The sequence below is a fragment of the Aethalodelphis obliquidens genome, unplaced genomic scaffold (genome assembly GCF_003676395.1).
Source record: "Aethalodelphis obliquidens isolate GAN/ISIS:26980383/991018 unplaced genomic scaffold, ASM367639v1 scaffold9, whole genome shotgun sequence".
NCBI lineage: Eukaryota > Metazoa > Chordata > Mammalia > Artiodactyla > Delphinidae > Aethalodelphis > Aethalodelphis obliquidens.
The window spans coordinates 15,912,015-15,937,131 of NW_020837953.1; the positions used below are offsets into that span (position 1 = coordinate 15,912,015).

At 39.5% G+C, this 25,117-nt stretch overlaps 1 protein-coding gene across 1 annotated transcript in view; it reads left to right on the top strand.

The window, feature by feature from the left end:
- ZSWIM5 (zinc finger SWIM-type containing 5) overlaps window positions 1-25,117 on the top strand; it is a 264,002-nt gene that overhangs the window by 165,332 nt on the left and 73,553 nt on the right. The window contains exon 2 of the mRNA XM_027108730.1: window positions 15,808-16,164. Within this exon, the coding sequence (XP_026964531.1) occupies window positions 15,808-16,164 (357 nt within the window). The remainder of the gene's footprint in view (window positions 1-15,807; window positions 16,165-25,117) is intronic.

Genomic DNA, 25,117 nt, shown 5'->3' on the forward strand with positions numbered 1-25,117 from the left:
GAATGCCTGGGTTCAAATCCTAGCTCTGCCATTTACAGGCTGTGTAAACTTAGGCAAATTGAATAATTTCTCTAAGCTTCAGTTTCTTCACAAAAAATGGGGATAATAGTACTAAACACATAACATTGTGGTGAGGATTAAATGATGCAATGTTTGTAAAAGAACACATGGTAAGTGCTCAAAAACTGTTAGTGATTAAAAGTTATTTATTTTGGTTCTTTTTAGATCAAAGTAAGCAATTTGACTGTATTCAGGAAGTATATTAATTTGAAGGAAACTCTTCACAAGTTTATTTTTCCTAGTCTTTAAAGCCTAAAATGTTTCAGAATGTGAATTTATGGTCATTTTAATTTCTGTTATCATGACTATAATCGTGTAAATGATTACAAGCTGTAAATTACATAACATCTCTGAGCCTGTTCTTCATCTGTGAAATTATTATCTCTTCGGTCCTTTATTAGTTGATTCTGGGTAAAATGCTCTCTTGTGAACTAAACTGTAAGCTCCATAGGCACAAATGTTAAAGTTTCTTCATTTAATATGATTCAGTTTATCACTTTGCTGTACATCTGAAACTATCACAACATTGTTAATCAACTATACTCCAATGTAAAAAACAAAAAAACATGATTCAGTTTAGCAACTGGGGCACCAGATAGAGTTTCATATGGAGGTGATATTTGAGCAAAGCCATGAAGAACATAGGATTTCCTTATTTGGGAAAGAGACATTTTATTTATATTTTCCTCAAGTATAAAACTGGTCCTTGGTACTTTCTGTTTAGTCCAAGGTTGGGTCCAGCCCATGCCCTGGATTCCCCAGCACTGATGCTGGAAAAGAAATGTTAAGTAAACAATTTCAGTCTTTTCAATTTCCTCTTGTGCCACCGTTTAGTTTAGAAGGCAGGAGAATAAGAGCTCTTAAGCCATGAGCACTCCTGGAGTTTTTTGTGGGGGCTGCGTTGGGTCTTTGTTGCTGTGAGTGTGCTTTCTCTAGTTGCGGCAAGTGGGGGCTACTCTTCGTTGCGGTGTGTGGGCTTCTTATAGCGGTGGCTTCTCTTGTTGAAGAACATGGGCTCTAGGCGTACAGGCTTCACTAGTTGCAGCACTCGGGCTCAGTAGTTGTGGCACACGGGCTTAGTTGCTCCACAACACATGGGATCTTCCCGGACCAGGGATCAAACCCATGTTCCCTGCACTGGCAGGCGGATTGTTAACCACTGCACCACCAGGGAAGCCCCCACTCCTGGATTTTTAACAATTTCTTGCTAATCTTGAAGTTCTCAGAGCTCTTGTTGCACATTTAAGCATGACAAGCTCTAGCAAGGACTGCCTGCAAAGAACTCAGTTATTAGGGGCCTATGAGGCCATTTCTGCACACTTTTTGCATCTTTTCCCACTCCTAAATGGTACTTGGAGCATGTTAAAGGCAAGGAAAACATGGCACACTTATAGGATAACATTCTGGTAGGGGCTTACCTCATAGCAGGCATTTATAGAAGGTCATTTTTTTCCTGGAAGCTGAGACATCAGAGCCATTGTGATATGTAGTGGAGTACTGCAGTACAATTTTATTCTAAAATTTCTAAACAGTGTAGAGGCCAGGTAGGAAAGGTGCCTCAGCCACAGAACAGGAAGTTGAAATTTTTTCAAATCTTTTTCTCAGGGCAAAGCTAGCTTTGTGATTTGGGGGTGGGTTGGAGGGATGCAGTGCTTGCAAAACTAAACAGGAACTCCTTGAAAGTATATGGTGCATTCAGGGCTCACTCAGTGTTAAAGCACTTGAGGTTTTTTTTCCCCCTGTGTATGAAGTTGATAGGGCCACAAGGGGAGCAGCTGCCTGATTGACTGACTGTTTCTTCAAAAAGCCAGGTCTCTAATAGACCCACCATCCCTGACTGCTTTGCACCAAAAGACATGCTGTAAGGAAGAAGGAAATATGGGCATTTGACCTTTACGGCCTACGGGAGCCACTAGTGAAGCAAGCACATGTTGCTTCCCTATGTGCCTGACTACTCCCTCTCCCACCAGTCCATCCATTATCTTAATCATTTCAAGACTTACAACTGATAAAAAGAGACTGTTTTAAAGTCTTTGGGGCATTTTGATAAGCAGGATGATTTCACAATATATGTGTTTTCTTTTTATATTTTAAGAAAATATGAATGAAGGATCATCACAAAGCTGATATTCAGGAAAACTTTGTCTATAAAGTAGTTGTTTTTCCCATGAGTTCTAAGCAATTTTTGTGGTTGTTTCTGTCACATTTTTTGTTAAAAGCCCACCATGTGCCAGGCACTGAGCTAGCCATTTTATGTTTTTTTCCTTATTTTACAGTTTAAGGTGTTAAGAGTCAGAGAATGTGAGAGAGCCAAATTTCTTTTTTAAAGTAAAGCCACCCAAGTGAAATAATATCAATAGATCAAGGCAATGATCATCAATGACTACTAAAACTATTAGGTGAAAAGTTGACGAGGAACTTTATAATGGATGGAGCAGGCTAACAACACCTGAACCCCGTGCTGAATTCTAACAGCACAGGAAGAAAGATCATCGGGCATGATGTGTCTCCTGATGTGATGTATTAGAAAGTATGCAACACAACCTGTGAAGTAATTTTACCAAAACTCTGAATCTGGTCAAGTCTCTCTAGAGCTAACTATTATTTTTCAGTAAATAATTGAAGGGGAAGAGGAAGGAGAAGGAACTTGTAGCTTAAGAGACATTATCAACCAAATGTAATATCTGGACCTTGTTTGTATTCTGATTTGAACAAACTTTTCCTGTTTTTTGCTGTTTTGTTTTTGAAGTCAGTTGTGGAAATCTGAATACTGGATATTTGATATTAAGGAATTATTAATTTTTAGTTCTTGTGGGACTTCCCTGGTGGTCCAGTGGTTAAGACTCTGTGCTTTCAATGCAGGGGGAGCAGGTTTTTGATCCCTGGTTGGGGAACTAAGATCCCACATGCTGCACGGGGTGGCACACACACAAAAAATAAGTTCTTGTCTTTTAGAAATGTATACCGAGGTATTTACTGATGAAAGGATATTTATGGGATTTACTTCAATATAATTAATTGAGGAGGACAGGGAAGGAGCTGGGAGAGGGTAAAGGTTAAACAAGTTTATCTTTGTATTGATAATTGTTGAAGCTGAGTGATGGATGTAGAGGACTCATTATACAGCGTTCCCTCTACTTCTTTGTTTGAAAATGTCCAAATAAAAGAGTTAAAAGGTAAAAAGAGCACACAGTGGATATTCAATAAATACATGCTGATTCAATAGAAATTTTTAATTTATTTTTTATATAATGCAATGTTTCTCTTTTTTTTAACATCTTTATTGGAGTATAATTGCTTTACAATGGTGTGTTAGTTTCTGCTTTACAACAAAATGAATCAGTTATATATATACATATGTTCCCATATCTCTTCCCTCTTGCGTCTCCCTCCCTCCCACCCTCCCTATCCCACCCCTCCAGGCGGTCACAAACCACCAGGCTGATCTCCCTGTGCTATGCGGTTGCATCCCACTAGCTATCTACCGTACGTTTGGTAGTGTATATATATCCATGCCTCTCTCTCACTTTGTCACAGCTTACCCTTCCCCGCCCCCATATCTTCAAGTCTATTCTCAAGTAGGTCTGTGTCTTTATTCCTCTTTTACCCCTAGGTTCTTCATGACATTTTTTTTTCTTAAATTCCATATATATGTGTTAACATACGGTATTTGTCTCTCTCTTTCTGACTTACTTCACTCTGTATGACAGACTCTAGGTCTATCCACCTCATTACAAGTAGCTCAATTTCGTTTCATTTTATGGCTGAGTAATATTCCATTGTATATATGTGCCACATCTTCTTTATCCATTCATCCGATGATGGACACTTAGGTTGTTTCCATCTCCGGGCTATTGTAAATAGAGCTGCAATGAACATTTTGGTACACGACTCTTTTTGAATTATGTTTTTCTCAGAGTATATGCCCAGTGGGATTGCTGGGCCATATGGTGGTTCTATTTGTAGTTTTTTAAGGAACCTCCATACTGTTCTCCATAGTGGCTGTATCAATTTACATTGCCACCAACAGTGAAAGAGGGTTCCCTTTTCTCCACACCCTCTCCAGCATTTATTGTTTCTAGATTTTTTGATGATGGCCATTCTGACTAGTGTGAAGTGATACCTCATTGTAGTTTTGATTTGCATTTCTCTAATGATTAGTGATGTTGAGCATTCTTTCATGTGTTTGTTGGCAGTCTGTATATCTTCTTTGGAGAAATGTCTGTTTAGGTCTTCTGCCCATTTTTGGATTGGGTTGTTTGTTTTTTTGTTATTAAGCTGCATGAGCTGCTTATAAATTTTGGAGATTAATCCTTTGTCTGCTTCATTTGCAAATATTTTCTCCCATTCTGAGGGTTGTCTTTTGGTCTTGTTTATGGTTTCCTTTGCTGTGCAAAAGCTTTTAAGTTTTATTAGGTCCCATTTGTTTATTTTTGTTTTTATTTCCATTTCTCTAGGAGGTGGGTCAAAAAGGACCTTGCTGTGATTTATGTCATAGAGTGTCCTGCCTATGTTTTCCTCTAAGAGTTTGATAGTTTCTGGCCTTACATTTAGGTCTTTAATCCATTTTGAGCTTATTTTTGTGTATGGTGTTAGGGAGTGATCTAATCTCATACTTTTACATGTAGCTGTCCAGTTTTCCCAGCACCACTTATTGAAGAGGCTGTCCTTTCTCCACTGTACATTCCTGCCTCCTTTATCAAAGATAAGGTGACCATATGTGCGTGGGTTTATCTCTGGGCTTTCTATCCTGTTCCATTGATCTATCTTTCTGTTTTTGTGCCAGTACCATACTGTCTGGATTACTGTAGCTTTGTAGTATAGTCTGAAGTCAGGAAGCCTGATTCCTCCAGCTCCGTTTTTCATTCTCAAGATTGCTTTGGCTATTCAGGGTCTTTTGTGTTTCCATACAAATTGTGAAATTTTTTGTTCTAGTTCTGTGAAAAATGCCAGTGGTAGTTTGATAGGGATTGCATTGAATCTGTAGATTGCTTTGGGTAGTAGAGTCATTTTCACAATGTTGATTCTTCCAATCCAAGAACATGGTATATCTCTCCATCTATTTGTATCATCTTTAATTTCTTTCATCAGTGTCTTATAATTTTCTGCATACAGGTCTTTTGTCTCCTTAGGTAGGTTTATTCCTAGATATTTTATTCTTTTTGTTGCAATGGTAAATGGGAGTGTTTTCTTGATTTTACTTTCAGAGTTTTCATCCTTAGTGTACAGGAATGCCAGAGATTTCCGTGCATTAATTTTGTATCCTGCTACTTTACCAAATTCATTGATTAGCTCTAGTAGTTTTCTGGTAGCATCTTTAGGATTCTCTATGTATAGTATCATGTCATCTGCAAAGAGTGACAGCTTTACTTCTTCTTTTCCGATTTGGATTCCTTTTATTTCCTTTTCTTCTCTGATTGCTGTGGCTAAAACTTCCCAAACTATGTTGAATAATAGTGGTGAGAGTGGGCAACCTTGTCTTGTTCCTGATCTTAGTGGAAATGCTTTCAGTTTTTCACCATTGAGAACGATGTTGGCTGTGGGTTTGACATATATGGCCTTTATTATGTTGAGGAAAGTTCCCTCTATGCCTACTTTCTGCAGGGTTTTTATCATAAATGGGTGTTGAATTTTGTCAAAAGCTTTCTCTGCATCTATTGAGATGATCATATGGTTTTTCTCCTTCAGTTTGTTAATATGGTGTATCATGTTGATTGATTTGCATATATTGAAAAATCCTTGCATTCCTGGAATAAACCCCACTTGATCATGGTGTATGATCCTTTTAATGTGCTGTTGGATTCTGTTTGCTAGTATTTTGTTGAGGAATTTTGCATCTATGTTCATCAGTGATATTGGCCTGTAGTTTTCTTTCTTTGTGACATCCTTGTCTGGTTTTGGTATCAGGGTGATGGTGGCCTCGTAGAAGGAGTTTGGGAGTGTTCCTCCCTCTGCTATATTTTGGAAGAGTTTGAGAAGGATAGGTGTTAGCTCTTCTCTAAATGTTTGATAGAATTTGCCTGTGAAGCCATCTAGTCCTGGGCTTTTGTTTGTTGGAAGATTTTTAATCACAGTTTCAATTTCAGTGCTTGTGATTGATCTGTTCATATTTTCTATTTCTTCCTGATTCAGTCTTGGCAGGTTGTGCCTTTCTAAGAATTTGTCCATTTCTTCCAGGTTGTCCATTTTATTGGCATAGAGTTGCTTGTAGTAATCTCTCATGATCTTTTGTATTTCTGTAGTGTCAGTTGTTACTTCTCCTTTTTCATTTCTAATTCTATTGATTTGAGTCTTCTCCCTTTTTTTCTTGATGAGTCTGGCTAGTGGTTTATCAATTTTGTTTATCTTCTCAAAGAACCAGCTTTTAGTTTTATTGATCTTTGCTATCGTTTCCTTCATTTCTTTTTCATTTATTTCTGACCTGATTTTTATGATTTCTTTCCTTCTGCTAACTTTGTGGGTTTTTTGTTCTTCTTTCTCTAATTGCTTTAGGTGGAAGTTTAGGTTGTTTATTCGAGATGTTTCTTGTTTCTTAAGGTAGGATTGTATTGCTATAAACTTCCCTCTGAGAACTGCTTTTGCTGCATCCCATAGATTTTGTGTTGTCGTGTCTCCATTGTCATTTGTTTCTAGGTATTTTTTGATTTCCTCTTTGATTTCTTCAGTGATCACTTCGTTATTAAGTAGTGTATTGTTTAGCCTCCATGTGTTTGTATTTTTTACAGATCTTTTCCTGTAATTGATATCTAGTCTCATAGCCTTGTGGTCGGAAAAGATACTTGATACAATTTCAATTTTCTTAAATTTACCAAGGCTTGATTTGTGACCCAAGATATGATCTATCCTGGAGAATGTTCCGTAAGCACTAGAGAAAAATGTGTATTCTGGTTTTTTTTGGATAGAATGTCCTATACATATCAATTAAGTCCATCTTGTTTAATGTATCATTTAAAGCTTGTGTTTCCTTATTTATTTTCATTTTGGATGATCTGTCCATTGGTGAAAGTGGGGTGTTAAAGTCCCCTACTATGAATGTGTTACTGTCGATTTCCCCTTTTATGGCTGTTAGCATTTGCTTTATGTATTGAGGTACTCCTATGTTGGGTGCATAAATATTTACAATTGTTTTATCTTCTTCTTGGATAAATCCCTTGATCATTATGTAGTGTCCTTCTTTGTCTCTTCTAATAGTCTTTATTTTAAAGTCTATTTTGTCTGATATGAGAATTGCTACTCCAGCTTTCTTTTGGTTTCCATTTGCATGAAATACCTTTTTCCATTCCCTTACTTTCAGTCTGTATGTGCCTCTAGGTCTGAAGTGGGTCTCTTGTAGACAGCAAATATATGCGTCTTGTTTTTGTATCCGTTTAGCCAGTCTATGTCTTTTGGTTGGAGCATTTAGTCCATTTACATTTAAGGTAATTATCAATATGTATGTTCCCATTCCCCTTGTCTTAATTGTTTTGGGTTCGTTATTGTAGGTCTTTTCCTTCTCTTGTGTTTCTTGCCTAGAGAAGTTCCTTTAGCAGTTGTTGTAGAGCTGGTTTGGTGGTGCTGAACTCTCTCAGCTTTTGCTTGTCTGTAAAGGTTTTAATTTCTCCATCAAATCTGAATGAGATCCTTGCTGGGTAGAGTAATCTTGGTTGCAGGTTTTTCTCCTTCATCACTTTAAATATGTCCTGCCAGTCCCTTCTGGCTTGCAGAGTTTCTGCTGAAAGGTCAGCTGTTAACCTTATGGGGATTCCCTTGTGTGTTATTTGTTGTTTTTCCCTTGCTTCTTTTAATATGTTTTCTTTGTATTTAATTTTTGACAGTTTGATTAATATGTCTTGGCATATTTCTCCTTGGATTTATCCTGTATGGGACTCTCTGTGCTTCCTGGACTTGATTAACTATTTCCTTTCCCATATTAGGGAAGTTTTCAACTATAATCTCTTCAAAGATTTTCTCAGTCCCTTTCTTTTTCTCTTCTTCTTCTGGAACCCCCATAATTCAAATGTTGGTGCGTTTAATGTTGTCCCAGAGGTCTTGGAGACTATCCTCAGTTCTTTTCATTCTTTTTTCTTTATTCTTCTCTGCAGTAGTTATTTCCACTATTTTATCTTCCAGGTCACTTATCCGTTCTTCTGCCTCAGTTATTCTGCTATTGATCCCATCTAGAGTATTTTTCATTTCATTTATTGTGTTGTTCATCATTGTTTGTTTCATTTTTAGTTCTTCTAGGTCCTCGTTAAATGTTTCTTGCATTTTGTCTATTCTATTTCCAAGATTTTGGATCATCTTTACTATCATTATTCTGAATTTTTTTCAGGTAGACTGCCTATTTCCTCTTCATTTGTAGGCTGGTGGGTTTTTATCTTGCTCCTTCATCTGCTGTGTGTTTTTCTGTCTTCTCATTTTGCTTATCTTACTGTGTTTGGGTTCTCCTTTTTGCAGGCTGCAGGTTTGTAGTTCCTGTTGTTTTTGGTGTCTGTCCCCAGTGGCTAAGGTTGGTTAAGTGGGTTGTGTAGGCTTCCTGGTGGAGGGTACTAGTGCCTGTGTTCTGGTGGATGAGTCTGGATCTTGTCTTTCTGGTGGGCAGGTCCACGTTTGGTGGTGTGTTTGGGGTGTCTGTGGACTTATTATGATTTTGGGCAGCTCTGTGCTAATGGATGGGGTTGTGTTCCTGTCTTGCTAGTTGTTTGGCATAGGATGTCCAGCACTGTAGCTTGCTGGTCGTTGAGTGAAGCTGAGTACTGGTGTTGAGATGGAGATCTCTGGGAGATTTTCGCCATTTGATATTATGTGGAGCTGGGAGGTCTCTTGTGGACCAGTGTCCTGAAGTTGGCTCTCCCACCTCAGAGGCACAGCACTAACTCCTGGCTGCAGCACCAAGAGCCTTTCATCCACATGGCTCAGAAGAAAAGGGAGAAAAAGTAGAAAGAAAGAATTAGTAGAAGTAGGAAGAAAGAAAGAAAGGAGGGAGGGAGGGGGGGAGGTAGGATGGAAGGAAGGAGGGAAGGAAAGAAAAAAGAAAGAAAGAAGATAAAGTAAAATAAAATAAAGATAAAATATAATAAAGTCATTAAAGTAAAAAAAATTATTAAGAGAATAAAACCCAAAAAACAACAACAAAAAAAACAGATGCATAGAAAACCCTGGGACAAATGGTGGAAGCAAAGCTATACAGACAAAATCTCACACAGAAGCATACACATACACACTCACAAAAAGAGGAAAAGGGGAAAAAATCATAAATCTTGCTCTCGAAGTCCACCTCCTCAATTTGGGATGATTCGTTGTCTAAAGGAGGGAAGGAAGGAAAGAAAGAAAGAAGATAAAGTAAAATAAAATAAAGTTATTAAAATAAAAAGTAATTATGAAGAAAAAAAATTTTTAAAAAAACAGACGGATAGAACCCTCAGACAAATGGTGGAAGCAAAGCTATACAGACAAAATCTCACACAGAAGCATGCACATACACACTCACAGAAAGAGGAAAAGGGGAAAAAATCATAAATCTTGCTCTCAAAGTCCACCTCCTTAATTTGGGATGGTTCGTTGTCTATTCATGTATTCCACAGATGCAGAGTACATCAAGTTGATTGTGGAGCTTTAATCCGCTGCTCCTGAGGCTACTGGGAGAGATTTCCCTTTCTCTTCTTTGTTCTCACAGCTCCCAGGGGCTCAGTTTTGGATTTGGCCCCGCCTCTGCGTGTAGGTCGCCGAGGGGGTGTCTGTTTTTCACTCAGACAGGACGGGGTTAAAGGAGCCGCTGATTCAGGGGCTCTGGCTCACTCAGGCCTGGGGGAGGGAGGGGCACGGAGTGCGGGGCGAGCGTGCGGCGGCAGAGGCCGGCGTGATGTTGCACCAGCCTGAGGCGCGCCGTGCGTTCTCCCGGGAGAGTTGTCCCTGGATCCCGGGACCCTGGCAGTGGCGGGCTGCACAGGCTCCCCGGAAGGGGATGTGGATAGTGACCTGTGCTTGCACACAGGCTTCTTGGTGGCGGCAGCAGCAGCCTTAGCATCTCAAGCCCGTCTCTGGGGTCCGCGCTGTTAGCCGTGGCTCGCGCCCTTCTCTGGAGCTCCTTTAAGCAGCGTTCTTAATCCCCTCTCCTCGCGCACCAGGAAACAAAGAGGGAAGAAAAAGTCTCTTGCCTCTTCGGTAGGTCCAGACTTTTCCCCGGACTCCCTCCCGGCTAGCCGTGGCGCACTAACCCCCTGCAGGCAGTGCTCACGCCGCCAACCCCAGTCCTCTCCCTGCGCTCCGACCGAAGCCCGAGCCTCAGGTCCCAGCCCCGCCCGCCCCGGCGGGTGAGCAGACAAGCCTCTCGGGCTGGTGAGTGCCGGTCGGCACCGATCCTCTGTGCGGGAATCTCTCCGCTTTGCCCCCCGCACCGCTGTTGCTGTGCTCTCCTCCGCAGCTCCGAAGCGTTTCCCCTCCACCACCCGCAGTTTCCGCCCGCGAAGGGGCTTCCTAGTGTGTGGAAACCTTTCCTCCTTCACAGCTCCCTCCCACAGGTGCAGGTCCCGTCCCTATCCTTTTGTCTCTGTTTATTCTTTTTTCTTTTTCCCTACCCAGGTACTTGCGGGGTTTCTTGCCTTTTGGGAGGTCTGAGGTCTTTTGCCAGCGTTCAGTAGGTGTTCTGTAAGAGTTGTTCCACGTCTAGATGTATTTCTGGTGTATCTGTGGGGAGGAAGGTGATCTCCGCGTCTTACTCTTTACAGAAATTTTTTAAAATTAGGCTTCTACATGTTTGCTTAAATCAGCAGATTATTGATGGCAGTTAGGTTTGCAATGGGAAAGAAATACTACATTGAACCTCTATGTAGCTTTATTCTCAGGAGTAATTAATCTTGAAAAAAGTGTTACTAGGTTATAATAAGGGAAAAAGGAACTCCCAGCAAGGAAACTTACACGGAGCCACCCAGAACCTTCTGCCTTTCAAATGGGTTTAGGCCCGGAGCATGAGCTATACCACTGATGGTGGTATACAGCTGATGGAGCCCAAAGATTTACCTAACTCAAATGAACATGATCCCAAGAGCATCATGGACCTTAATCAAAGCCTCTAGGGAGCCATGTCTAACTAGCTTTTGAGAAATATTTTTCAGAAAGTTTCTCAGTTGTTTTAACATTGACCTGCTGTGGAGACAGATGGAATCTAAATTGATATTCAACATTTTGTCTGTAATTCCAGATTAACCTAGAAGTTCAAACCATTACCAATGCTATAAAAATTGAAATTGTAGAATTTCAGTAAACATAGAAGTTATTTTCTAATAATGTTTCTAGTTTTATAGTTGTTTTACAGTTTATATAAATGTGGTATTGATTGCCATACAACACAGTATTATACAGAGGCAGTATAATGTAATAGTTCAGAGTATGGGCTTTTGAGCCAGACTGCCTGGGTGTGTATCTTGGCTTTGCCACTTACTAGCAGAATGACCTTAAGCAAGTCTCTCTGTGCTTGTTTCCTCATACATAAAATGGGAATAATAATAGTAACCAGTCAGGGTTTTCCAGAGAAACAGAATCAGTAGGAGATAACTGTATATACATATATAGTATATGTTTCCAGGCCATCAGGCTGGTAATTCTTGGTCAGAATCTGATGCTATAGTCTTAAGGCAAAATTTCTTCTTTCACAGAGAAACCTCAGTTTTGCCTATAAGGCCTTTCAGCTGATTGAACAAGACCCACCCACATTAGTAAGGATAATTTCCTTTAGTTAAAGTCAGCTGATTGTAGATGTTAATCACATCTACAAAACACCTCCACAGCAACACCCAGATTAATTAGTATTTGATTGAATAACTGGGTTCTGTAGCCTAGTCAAATTGACACATAAAGCTTACCATTATACCTACTATCAAATTCATAAAAATTGTGAAAATTTAATGAGTTAATGCATGTAAAGTACTTAGAACAGAGCCAAACACATAGGAGGCACTCATAAAGGTTAGCTATTATTATATACTCTTTAAATCCCAAAAGTACTCTGGTTCTAGAAAAGATAATAAGATTTAGTGATAGTTACTATGAAATCATAATATATCTGTGCTAGATAGAACCTTGGAGGTCTTCTAGGCCAGCCTCTCATCTTAAAAATATGGAGGCCAAGGTCCAATCTGTTTTTTGTTTGTTTTTCCATAAATTTATTTATTTATTTATTTTTGCCTGTGTTGGGTCTTCGTTTCTGTGCGAGGGCTTTCTCTAGTTGCAGCGAGCGGGGGCCACTCTTCATCACGGTGCGCGGGCCTCTCACTGTCGCAGCCTCTCTTGTTGTGGAGGACAGGCTCCAGACGCGCAGGCTCAGTAGTTGTGGCTCACAGGCCCAGTTGCTCCACGGCATGTGGGATCTTCCCAGACCAGGGCTCGAACCCGTGTCCCCTGCATTGGCAGGCAGATTCTCAACCACTGCGCCACCAGTGAAGCCCCAGTCTGTTTTTCATAGTGCAGCTATAGTGATTTTGCTTTTTCACAGTAAGCAGTATACAGAGAAAGCCCTCATGTGGCTTACATCTTAATAAGATACCCATAGTTTCTGTCCCAACTCTAACCAATATTCTTATTCATTTTCATGCAGGAAAGGAATGAGAGAATTGGGTTCAGAGACTGTGCTACAGGCCAAGTGCCCCCAAACAAGTAGAAATGTTTATACTCAACTTCTAGATTCAGAGGCTTGGAACCTAACGTTTTCCCACATTGGCATCATTGTCTTATTTGAAATTTTAAAGTAGTTCTTCTAGGGACTTCCCTGGTGGCGCAGTGGTTAGGAATCCGCCTGCCAGTGCAGGGGACGCGGATTCTAGCCCTGGTCTGGGAAGGTCCCACATGCCACGGAGCAACTAAGTCCATGCACCATGACTACAGAACCTGCACTCTAGAGCCCGTGAGCCACAACTACTGAGCCAGCGTGCCACAACTACTGAAGCCTGTGCTCCTAGAGCCCGTGCTCCACAAGAGAAGCCACTGCAATGAGAAGCCCACGCACCACAACGAAGAATAGCCCCCGGCTCACCGCAACTAGAGAAAGCCTGTGAGCAGCAACGGAAGACCCAACACAGCCAAAAATTAATTAATTAATTTAAAATAAAAGTTAAAAAATGAAGTAGTCCTTCTATGGGGTCTCTTTTCATCAGGACTTAAGTCATTTCTCAAGAATATACTAAATACTCCTGAGGGCCTGAGGGAAATAAAAAATGTACTTTCTTAGCCCCTGATTTTCAACCACTGTGAAACTTGGCCACTGGGGAAGTTGTCTCATGCCCTTGACATGAAGACGCATTAACAAAAACTGCATAAAAGCATGAATAATAAATCTGTAGGACATTTACAGTTTGACAAAGCACTTTTAAGAGCTAGGCAGAGCAAGGATTATTATCCCCACCTTATTAAAGAGGAAGCTTAGGCTCAAAGTTGTAAAGTGAGTCAGTCGCCCAAAACTACATAGTAAATAACAGACCGTGGCTGCCTAATTCGTAGTGTAATATGTTCTCTGTTGTGTTATTCTACTGGCTATGTCCAGGGGATAGAAATCTGGAGAAGAGTTACTTCTCAACTCTGCAGATGGTTCTCTTCCTTAGTTCTAAAGTGAAGGCAGTCTTTAGCCATACTTAATCACATTTGAATATAACTTTTCTACTTTGCTTTGAACAAATGACAATCAGTATTTTTAAATTTGCAACTAAGTTTAACTGAGAAAAAGCCTCTGTGAAGTTTTAAAAATATACCTGAAAGCTATGAAGTTAGCAAATTAATTTTGATATTTTTCTTACTCTGGAAATTAATATTAACTTTTTCAGTAATGTGCACCTTTCTTTGGATTGGACCTAAATATGCCTTTAGTAATGTTAATTTTGCTAGATTTTATGGGTATGCTTATAAATTTAGGACTTATTCTTACTTTAATTAGCCATAATTATCTGAAACTTGAACTTTGGAATGTTTTTTCTCCTCATTTTTTAATTCCGCCAGGTCACGATGGTAGCTCTGAAACTAACATATGCACCTTTTATTATTTGGCAAATATTTCTCCAGCAAATATAAGATTATTTTAAATTGCTTTCGTATTCACAGTGTGGAGTGCAGTAAAACAAGAAAATCTATGAAATTAGCTTCACCTTTGTTCCTGTCTCTATACCGCTTGGTATATTATATTGTAATCATTTATTTGTCTGTGGTTTTTGAGGATAAGGACTTTGTCATGGCATTTTCAGAGGTAGTATAGTATAAGTAAAAGAAAATAAACTTTGGAGTCAGTCAGACCTGGTTCCAAATCCTAGGTCTATCACTTTCCAGCTGAGGGCCCTTGGGCAAACTTCCTTCACCTCTGAGCCTCAGTTTACATACCTTTAAAATAAGGAAAATAATACCAACTTCATAAGGTTGTTATGACAAATTATTAAATGCACCCGACACAGTTCTGCTACATAATAGGTGCTTCACGAATACTTGACATTCCTCTCCTTTTCGTGTTAGCATCCCTAGGCTAACAGGGATACTTAAAAAAAAGTTTGTTACTGGGGCTTCCCTGGTGGCGCAGTGGTTGAGAGTCCGCCTGCTGATGCAGGGGACGCGGGTTCGTGCCCCGGTCCGGGAGGATCCCACACGATGCGGAGCGGCTGGGCCCGTGAGCCATGGCTGCTGGGCCTGCGCGTCCGGAGCCTGTGCTCCACAATGGGAGAGGCCGCAACAGTGAGAGGCCCGCGTACTGTAAAAAAAAAAAAAAAAAGTGTGTTACTTAAAGTTTTATTAAACTTTTGTTGAATGACTGAATGATTGTTTGAATACACATTTTGTCAAAGAAGAATCATATTTAAAGAATAAACAGTTATTATAGAATGAATTTTCTATTGAATTTAACTTTTTTCAATTTAGTTGTAACTTAAAAATGTATTCTCTCTACATTTCAAAATTATTGGTGCTGTGTGCTAGTGAGTGGAGATTAACACTGCATAGTCTCACTGCACCAAGCTCTCTGCTTTCTACGTCTTATGAGGCTTCTTGCCTTTTAGGTATTCCATGTGGTTACCATTTTGGAAGTGTTTGTTTTGAGGAAGAAATGTTGCCCTTATCTTCCTTGTCTTTCCTTGTAGCATTCTTTTGGTTTCTCTCGTTTATAACGCTCACCTTACTCTAGATTGTACTGACGTTATTTGTAGACTTGTCTTTGGCCACAAAGAGCTCAAAATCTACTACCGAGGTTCTTAACTTATTCAAGGATCTTGAATAATCTTTTTGAGACTATGATAAAAGGTATGAAATGTACTCCCAGAAGAATGTACATATGTACAAACAAAAGTTTTCTTATTAGTTCTGGAGGTTCATGGACTCCAGGGTAAAGACTCTTTTTCTAGATTGTGTGTTTCTTAAGAGCAATACCTGGGGGACTTACCTGGTGGTCAAGTGGGTAAGACTCCACACTTCCAATGCAGGGGGCCCGGGTCCGATCCCCGGTCGCGGAACTAGATCCCACGTGCCTGCCGCCACTAAGAGTCCACATGCTGCAACTAAGAAGCCTGCAAGCTGCAACTAAGAGCCTGCGTGCCTCAAGTAAGACCCAGCGCAGCCAAAACAGATAGATAGATTTTTTTTTAAAAAAAAAGCATTACCTGGGTTTCATTGACCTTTGACAGAGCCTACTGTGTATGTAGGAGATACTCAGCAAATAGTTTCTGAATTTATGAATTTAAATGCAAAATGAAAACCTTCAGGTTTCTTACTACAGAATCTCTAAACATGTCTTTTTTGTTTCCTTAGGCTTCCATCTCAGTGGCACAGTAACTGAGCCGGCCACTACTTCTGAACCAGCAGTGACTTATAAAGTTGCCATCAGTTTTGATCGATGCAAAATCACTTCAGTGGCGTGTGGCTGTGGGAACAAAGACATATTCTACTGTGCCCATGTGGTAGCGCTCTCACTCTACAGGATCCGTAAACCAGACCAAGTCAAACTGCGTCTTCCTATCTCAGAAACCCTTTTCCAGATGAATAGGGACCAGCTACAAAAGTTTATTCAGTATTTAATCACGGCACACCACACTGAAGTTCTTCCTACTGCACAGAAGCTGGCAGATGAGATTCTATCCTCCAACTCCGAAATCAACCAAGTAAACGGTAATTGTACAACATTTTTGTTGCTAAAAATATATTTTGTTGCTTTATTGCATGTTTAGAGATTGGGATACATTTGCCATTGTAATCACTCAACCTTAATCAGTTCATTCTATCCAAACTATTTATTACCTCTGTTTCTTAAAGCAATCCGATTGTCCACCTCATAAAGGTTTGGCAAAAAAGGACAGAGAATGTTAGAGTTACATATTGATCTAGTTTATGGACTTCATTTGTCCTTACAATCCCTGCCCCAGGAGCCTGGGATATTCAGGAGTGAGAGAAAGCATAAAATAATTAGTGCCATTCAGTGAACTGAAATGGATATGAGAATTCCTTAACATTTCAGGAACCTGCATAGCATCAGGGTTATTCCAAAGAGCATCTGCTAGCATTGTGTTTATGAGCTATATAATGGGAGGGTTTATGGTTGGAGAAAGATATTATGTTCACTTACTCATTCAACAAGGATATGTTGAGTACCTACACTGTGCAAGTGGTAGCGCTGATTGTTGAGAGCATAAAACAGACATGGTTCCTGCCTTCAAATAGCTTATAATCTAGTAGAAAAGACAGCTAAGTCTGAAATAAATGCTTGCATTTATTATGAAGCCAGGTTGTAGATATTTAATCACAGGAAACCGTTGAAGAATTTTGAGAAGAGGAGCTGTATGAGCCAATTTTTCATTTTGTTGGTTAGGTCCTACTATGTTCCAGGCATCATGCAAGAGATTTTATACATGTTTATATATGTTAATTCATTTAGTTTTCAAAACTACCCTGTGAGGTAGGTATTATAACCATTTCCATTTTATAAATAAGGAAATTATTTATAACCTAGGCTCACCTGATTTCAGAACTCAGGTTTTTAATGCTTCTCTATACTACCTCTCTATTTTTAGAAGAAACTTTGGTATTAGCGTGAACAAGGCAGTGAGGCTAGATGAATGGCCTGTATAATACTATAGTATGTGCCAAAGGGCCTGCTTTTCCCAGTTGCCCAATAGAGCTAATCAAGTCCTACACACAGCCTCACCACTCCTCAGAAATAAGGATAGTCAGACAGGCTTCCAGGAACTCTCGCTAACTAGCCGAAATAATCTTCTGTTGTTTTATCCTCAAAGTTGTAGTGTTTACATGGTAACTGAGCTCTATTTGAGAGATACTGTTAAAGAGTAACTATATATATACATATATGTATATATGTATATATATATTTTCTTATCCCACATAGGGAGCCTGTTCTATTTCTCTGACCTCCTTAAGTCTAGAGTTCTTAGGGACCTGAGTTCAGCTCCAGGTCTGTAACACCACAGCTGGGTTATGGCCTACTTTCATGCATCATTCCCACTAGCTCTTTCTCAGAATTTTTGCCTATATCCAAGCTCTCTTGCCTTTTTCTTGAACTAACCACCTTGGTTGAGTGCCTGTATTGCACCTGCCTTGTTCATCACCACTGTCACCAAAGCAACCCTCTTTCCCCTGTACCACTGTGCTGAAGCAATCTTTATTCCTCGTTATACCTCCCATCTCAGCATCTTATTATATGTCTGAAATTAGTCTAAGTTGCCAGAGTGAACTTGAGATGTTATTCTCAACCTTCCCCAGGAACTACTACTTCTGTACCTGTGTTTATTCCAGACTAATATTAGCTTTCTATCCCAGGTTCCCTAGTATTCCACAAGGTCTTTCTTAATATATTTCTAATAACCAGTGCTGATACAGGCAGTGATACTGAAAATGATGAGGCCGAGGAGTGGAGATATCTTAGAGGCAAGGTGGACTGGATTCAACATCCAGGTGTGTAGGATGGGTGGGGAGTGAAGAAGAGGAAGATGAGAAAAAACTCAGTTCCAGAATGTCCAGCTACGATGGCTGGATTTGACAATAATGTTGCCATTCACTTAGGGAACGTAAGGGGAGGGATAAATTTAGGAGGAAGACGAATTCAGTTTAAGTTTGAGGTGCTTGTAGAACACTTAGGTGAAGATTTCTGATACAAAATTGGGTGTTGGATCTGGAGCTAAGGACAAAAGTCAGAATTTTGGAGTTATTAGCATAGAGATGATCTTTGACGTCCTGTTTCTGTTCCCTGCTAAATCTATAAACACCTAGAACATCTTCCGTCTCCTCTCTCTCAAGCCCTACTCTTCACCAAAACAGACTTTAAAAAGCAGGAATAAAATTTCTAAAACTGCTAGCTACCTGCTTTTTTTTTTTTTAATTTTGATTGTGTTGGGTCTTCGTTGCTGCATGTGGGCTTTCTCTAGTTGTGGTGAGCAGGGGCTACTCTTTGTTGTGGTGAGTGCGCTTCTCATTGCGGTGGCTTGTCTTGTTGTAGAGCACGGGCTCTAGGCGCATGGGCTTCAGTAGTTGTGGCACACGGGCTCAGTAGTTGTGGCTCATGGGCTCTAGAGTGCAGTCTCAGGAGTTGTGGCACATGGGCTTAGTTGCTCCACGGCATGTGGGATCTTCCCAGAGCAGGGCTCCAACTCATGTCCCCTGCATTGGCAGGTGGATTCTTAACGACTGTGCCACCAGGGAAGCCCTAGCTACCTGCTTTTAATCCCAGGAATGGATCCAGGTATTGCTCTGCTCCTCATGTCCCTGAAAACTTTTATTAGTCCCTGTAAGTGGTTTTAGCTAGACTTTGCCTTGTCCCCTTTGGATTGGTGATTCAATTTGGACTATCTTTCCAACTCTTCATCTAGCACTGCTCCATGCTCTGTTTGTGATTTTCTCTGGTAACTCCATACCCCGAGATTCTCTGGCATATAGCATCCAGGATAGGTCTTCAGTTGCTGTTTATCCATACAGAGAGTTTGGATACCAAGAGAAAATTATGATAACTTGAGGAGTTAGGTCAGGAACCATGTCTTACAAATTTCTGAGTCTCCATCACCAAGCATGGTACCTGGAAAATAATAAGGATTTGTTGAATGAATACAACAAATCCTTATTATTTGTTGTATTCATGCATATACAGGTGATGAAACAGGGGCCAGTGTAGGAATTAGCAAAGTAGAATGAGAAATGAGGAGAAGCTAGCAAGTAACTATAAAATTGAGTTTTAAGTATAAAATTGAGTTTTAGGAAGTAAATGGTCAACAATGTTGAATATTGTGGAAGATACAGACCAGAACTAACAAACATAGAACAGCAATTTGGGGGAAATAGAGACTATGCAGAGAGAAGAAAACCTTGAAAAATTATTATTAATATCATCATAGGAATAGAAGATATTTTAACCATGAAATAAAAACTGGATACTATAAAAAGAAATTCACAGAACAGAAAGAACTAATGAATATTACAAATATAATGGCAAAAAATATATAAAACTAAGTGATGGAAAATAAAGGTAAGGAAAGTTCCTATAGAGTAGAGCAGAAAGACAAAGAGATTTTTTTTTAAAAAGAAGATGAAGAGATGAAAAATAGGAAGAAAAAAGGCTGTTAAAAATTAAGAGAATGGGGCTTCCCTGGTGGCACAGTGGTTGAGAGTCTGCCTGCCGATGCAGGGGACATGGGTTCGTGCCCCGGTCCAGGAAGATCCCACATGCTGCGGAGCGGCTGGGCCCGTGAGCCATGGCCGCTGAGCCTGTGCGTGCAGAGCCTTGCTCCGCAACGGGAGAGGCCACAACAGTGAGAGGCCCAAGTACCGCAAAAAAAAAAAAAAAAGAATTAAGAGAATGAGTCCTGGAATTCCAATGTTTGAAAAATAGGGATTCCAGAAATAGAAAATAGAGGTAAGGAATTCATCAATAAAGTAATTAAAGAATGTTTTCTAGAACAAAAACGTGTGAGTTTCCAAAGTGAAAGGATTCTACTAAATGCCCAGCAATGGGAAAAGAAGAATCTTCTGAATAAATAAGGCTGGATCAATTGGAAATTCATTCTGGGGAAAAAAAACTTGATTCCTACCTCATGCGATACAGAAAAATTAATTGCCAATGAATTGCAGACATAAACGTGAAAAGTAAAACAAAAAAGCATATAGGAGATAATATGAAAAAAATATTTTCATGTTCTTGAGGTAAAAAAAAATTTAAGTAGGAGAAGATTGATAAATTGAACTACATTAAAATTTTTAAACTTCCGTTTATCAAAAGGCACCATTAAGAGACTAAAAAGGCACGCAAATAGTGGGAGAAGATATTTACAATACATACAGCTGACAAAGGGCTTGTATCCTAAATACCTTAAGAACGCTTACAAATAGTGAAGTGGACAGAGACACAAAAAGGCACTTGGCAAAAAGGTTATCCAAGTGGCTAATAAACATACTAAAAGGCACTTTAACTAATTAGTAATCAGGGAAATGCAAATTAAAACCACAGTGAGATTCCACTACATAGCCACCAGAACGGCTAAATTTTTTAAACTATCAGTATCAAGTATTGGTGAGGATATTGAGCAACTGGAAATAATATATTGCAGGTAGCAGTGTAAATTGTTACAGTCACTTTGGGAAACTGTTGGGTATCATCTAACTCAAGTTGAACCTGTGTGTACCCTATGACCCAGAAATTCTTCTCCTAGATGTCTACCCAATGGAAATGAGTAGCATAATATGTGAGAGCCTGAAATAGAAACAATCCTAATGTCCATCAGTAGTAGAATGGCTTAATAAATTAATACGTTCATGTAATGGAATACTATATATCAATGAAAATAAGTTGTTTTGCTAAACATAATAATATGAGTGAATCTTACAAACATGATGTTGAGTGAAATAAGCCAGACACAAAAGAATAAATGTTGTATGATTCCATTTATGTAAAGTTCAAAAACAAGTCCCTAGTGTTAGAAGTCAGGTGAGTGGTTAATTTGGGAGAAGAGGAAGGGAGATGGTGTTTGCAAAGGGGCTTCTAGGCTGCTGGTAGTATTCTATTTTCTTGACTTCAGTGATAGTTATTATAATCACTATGTGATAATTCATCAAGCTTTACAATTAAGATTTGTGCACTTTTCATAATTCATATTTCAATTAAAATTTTTAAATTTAATTTAAAAAGCTGTGTGTGTGTGTGTATGTATGCATATGTGTATACACATATGTGTATGTACAGAACAAAAAGATGGGAAGAAAATACACCATGATATTAACAAGGGAACGTATGGCTGGAGGCACTATGAGTGGATTTTTATTTTCTTTATTCTTTAGTATATTTTCTATGATAAGCATGTATTGTTTTTATAATTTAAAAAAGGATGTTTAAGAATGAAAGAAAAATTGATTCCACAGACTTATCAGTTCCCTCAGGACAGGTCTCACTGTTACAGTCTTAATGCTAACTTGGAGCCTCAACCCACATGATAGTTTGTTTAATAATTATTTATAAAAACATCCTTTCAGGCTTCCCTGGTGGCGCAGTGGTTGAGAGTCCTCCTGCCGATGCAGGGGACACGGGTTCGTGCCCCGGTCTGGGAAGATCCCATATGCCGCGGAGCGGCTGGGCCCGTGAGCCATGGCCGCTGAGCCTGCACGTCCGGAGCCTGTGCTCCGCAGAGGGAGAGGCCACAACAGTGAGAGGCCCAAGTACCGCCAAAAAAAAAAAAAAAATCCTTTCATTTTATCTTCACTTGTTACCGTTTGTCTTATAATCCTGTGGAAATTTTCATACGAAAATGTCAAAGTATCATTTATATTGACCAAGTCCACTTTACCACTACTGAGGGTAATTAGTTTCATACTCATCTCTTTTTATAAAAAGACTAAAATGTTCTAACCAGTGAACACATATAGGGATATTTTTATCTTTTGTTTTTAACCAAAGGATCATTTTTTTTTTTAAGATTTTGCCTGGGAGTTAGTGAGAGAGCTAGAGAAGCTGGTTGTGAACTCCAGGCCTGGTTTATCTAGTTAAAATTATCTTTGCTCTTATTCGTTCATTCCTAAATGCTGTACCCTTCTCTGCTATCTGACCTTTAATGTTGCTATTTCTTAAAAATTAATCTTAAATTTTCTCCTCTTATTCTATATGATCTCTGCAGGCAATCTCAGCTACCTCCTTTACCTTAATGTCATCTACGTATTATGACTCACAGATTTACTTTTCCTATATCCAACTGACTATTCTATATCAAAGACATCCGCAAATCAACATATCCAAACATGAATTTATCTTCTTCCTCAAATTTGCACAATAAATAGCACCACCATCTAGCCACTGGATCATGATAGAACACTTTTTTTCTCATAATCCACATGCATTCCAGTGCAAGACCTGTTCGTTTTACCTCTCAAGTATCTTTCATCATTTTCCACTTCTCTCTGTTGATACTCTCATCACCCTAAATAAAACCACTGTAATCTCCCACCTAAATTGCTACTGTAGCCTTCTAACTGATCTTTCCATATCCACTGTTGCTCCCTTCTATTCCATTCTCCACACAGCCATCCAAAGTAACTTTTCTATAACTACAGATTTTGTCATATCACTTCTTGTTTAAAATCCTTCAATGGCCTCCTGTTGCACTTAGGGTAAAATCCAGATTTCATACGGCCTACAAAACCTTGCATGATCTGGCTTTTGCCTTCATTTTCACATGATATTCCCTCTCCTTGGAATACTCTTCCTATCCTCTCCCCCTTGTTACAGATGTACTTAATTACCACAATGATTTATGGCTTCATGCTTTTTTGAGCAAAAACTACACATAGTATTTCCTCCACTCTCTGCCAGGCTAACTCTTATTCATTCCTCATTATTCACTTAAATGTCACTTTCTCAGGGAAAACTTATTTGACCTTTCTTTACACACAGATATGTACCTGGGTGATTATTTGCTTGACATTCCTTTCCCCAACTAGTCTATCAGCTCCACAAGGACAGGGACTATATCTGCTTATTTAACACTGTCTATCCAGTGTTTGGCACAGGCCCCTGGCACATAGGAGGCTCTCAATAAATACTGAATAAACGGAAATGTCCTAGAAAATCCTTCTCAGGCCTTTTGGGTTTTTTCCCACCATGCCTCAAGGCTTGCAGGATCTTAGTTCCCAGACCAGGGATCCAACACAGGCCCTCAGCAGTGAGAGCCCGAGTCTTTACCACTGGACCGCCAGGGTACTCCCATGACTTTGATTTCTTCAACAGCCACACCAGCTCCATATAGACTGTTACCTGGACGTCTCAAATACTGACTTACTCCCTTTTTTTTTCTGCAAGCACCCATTTTGGCAGCTCAGTTTCTTGTCTCCTGGATTCCTTATAGACCAGAAAACATTTACACAGTTTACCATCCTTTCTTTCCTGTCAGATAAACAAACCCTTTTGAAGTTTTAGGTGAAATTTTACTGTTAATAACTCTCTAGGCTTTGCCTTATCCTAGCCTAATGTAAGGTACCTAATGCCGTGCCTGGCACATAGTAGGGGCCTAATCACTGCTTGCTGTTATTATAATTTTGAGCTCTCATTTTCAAAATCCCCTCCTGGTATTCCAGCAGTAATTGCGCTATCCCAGAAGTTTTCCATCGTGTGCACACTAGGTATTAATAAACTGCCTGATTTCTTCCACAGCTGCTGCTACTACCACCAGCTGGGCCCAAAAGATTCACCATTTGCTCCATACCCCTTCAAATCCTTAGAGGGGGTGTCACTCCACACATCCAGTCTGTTGACTAAGGCCAGCTCCCCTGGGAGACTGGGTCCTGCTCCTGATTTTTCTTTTTCTAGTTGAACCACCCAAGGGTAAGAATTGGTATTCAAACCATCTCTGCCCCTTGCTTTCGGAGCACCATTGCTATTCTTTTCTCATCAGCAAGGTACTCAGAGGCCCAATCCTTGGTTTATACATAGTTTATCTTATTTTATCTCAGTTCCATCTCTGTAGAGCTAGTGAAAACTAGAATCAGAAGTGAGACTCTGTAATCTGCATTTTTAACAACAAACCCCAAGTGATTAACATTTGAGAATCACTGTACTGGTGAGAACTCTTGTTATTCTCACTGTGCGGAAAATGCGTTATTCTGACTTACCCTATATTCTGTGTGGTAGAATAAACCAAGAAAGGATATGGCTATTTTCAGACACACCATCCAGCTTACATTCAGGGCCTGAACCAGGTGGTAGATCACAGCAATATGAGGCTAGAGGCCAAAGTATAGCTTTGTAGTGAAGAACAAGACTTTGAAGAGAGACCAACATATAGATTCTAACTCATATACTTTCAGTCTGTTACATTACTTACCTGTATAAGCTTTAGTTGTTTTTGCTTTAAAATTAGGATAATAATACCACCTCATAGAGTTGTTAGGAGAGTTCACTGGAATATACTCAACAGATATTCATTGAGTATCTACTATGTGACAGGCACTGTTCACATGTTGCAAATATACCAGGAAGTAAAACAATTTATGCCCTCAAGGAGCATTCATTCTAGCGGGGATGTGTATAAAAAGTGCTTAGACTCTGGCGTGGAGGAAGCATTCAATAAATGGCTGTTATTAACAAATATATAAGGATAAGGAGTGTATTTGTTTTTCTTTGCCACTTTCAGTTTACAGAAGAAGTATAGGATATATTATTTGCCCACCTGGAGCTTAGATCAAGGTGGTCAATAGGACATTCTATAAATATTTTGTTTGTTTGTTTGTTCATTCTATAAATATTAACTCAGTGCTGTAATGATCCAGGCACTGTGAGGTATAAAATGAGTCTGTACACTAGGCTTTAAAAACTTCAATCTAGTTGGGAATATATGAGAAGTGCACAATTCCAACGTAAAAGAAAATGCAATAGGTCTTCCAAAAGGCCAAAGTGATCTTTTTTTTTTTAATATATATATATCTTTAACATCTTTATTGGAGTATAATTGCTTTACAATGGTGTGTTAGTTTCTGCTTTATAACAAAGTGAATCAGTTATACATATACATTTGTCCCCGTATCTCTTCCCTCTTGTATCTCCCTCCCTCCCACCCTCCCTATCCCACCCCTCTAGGTGGTCACA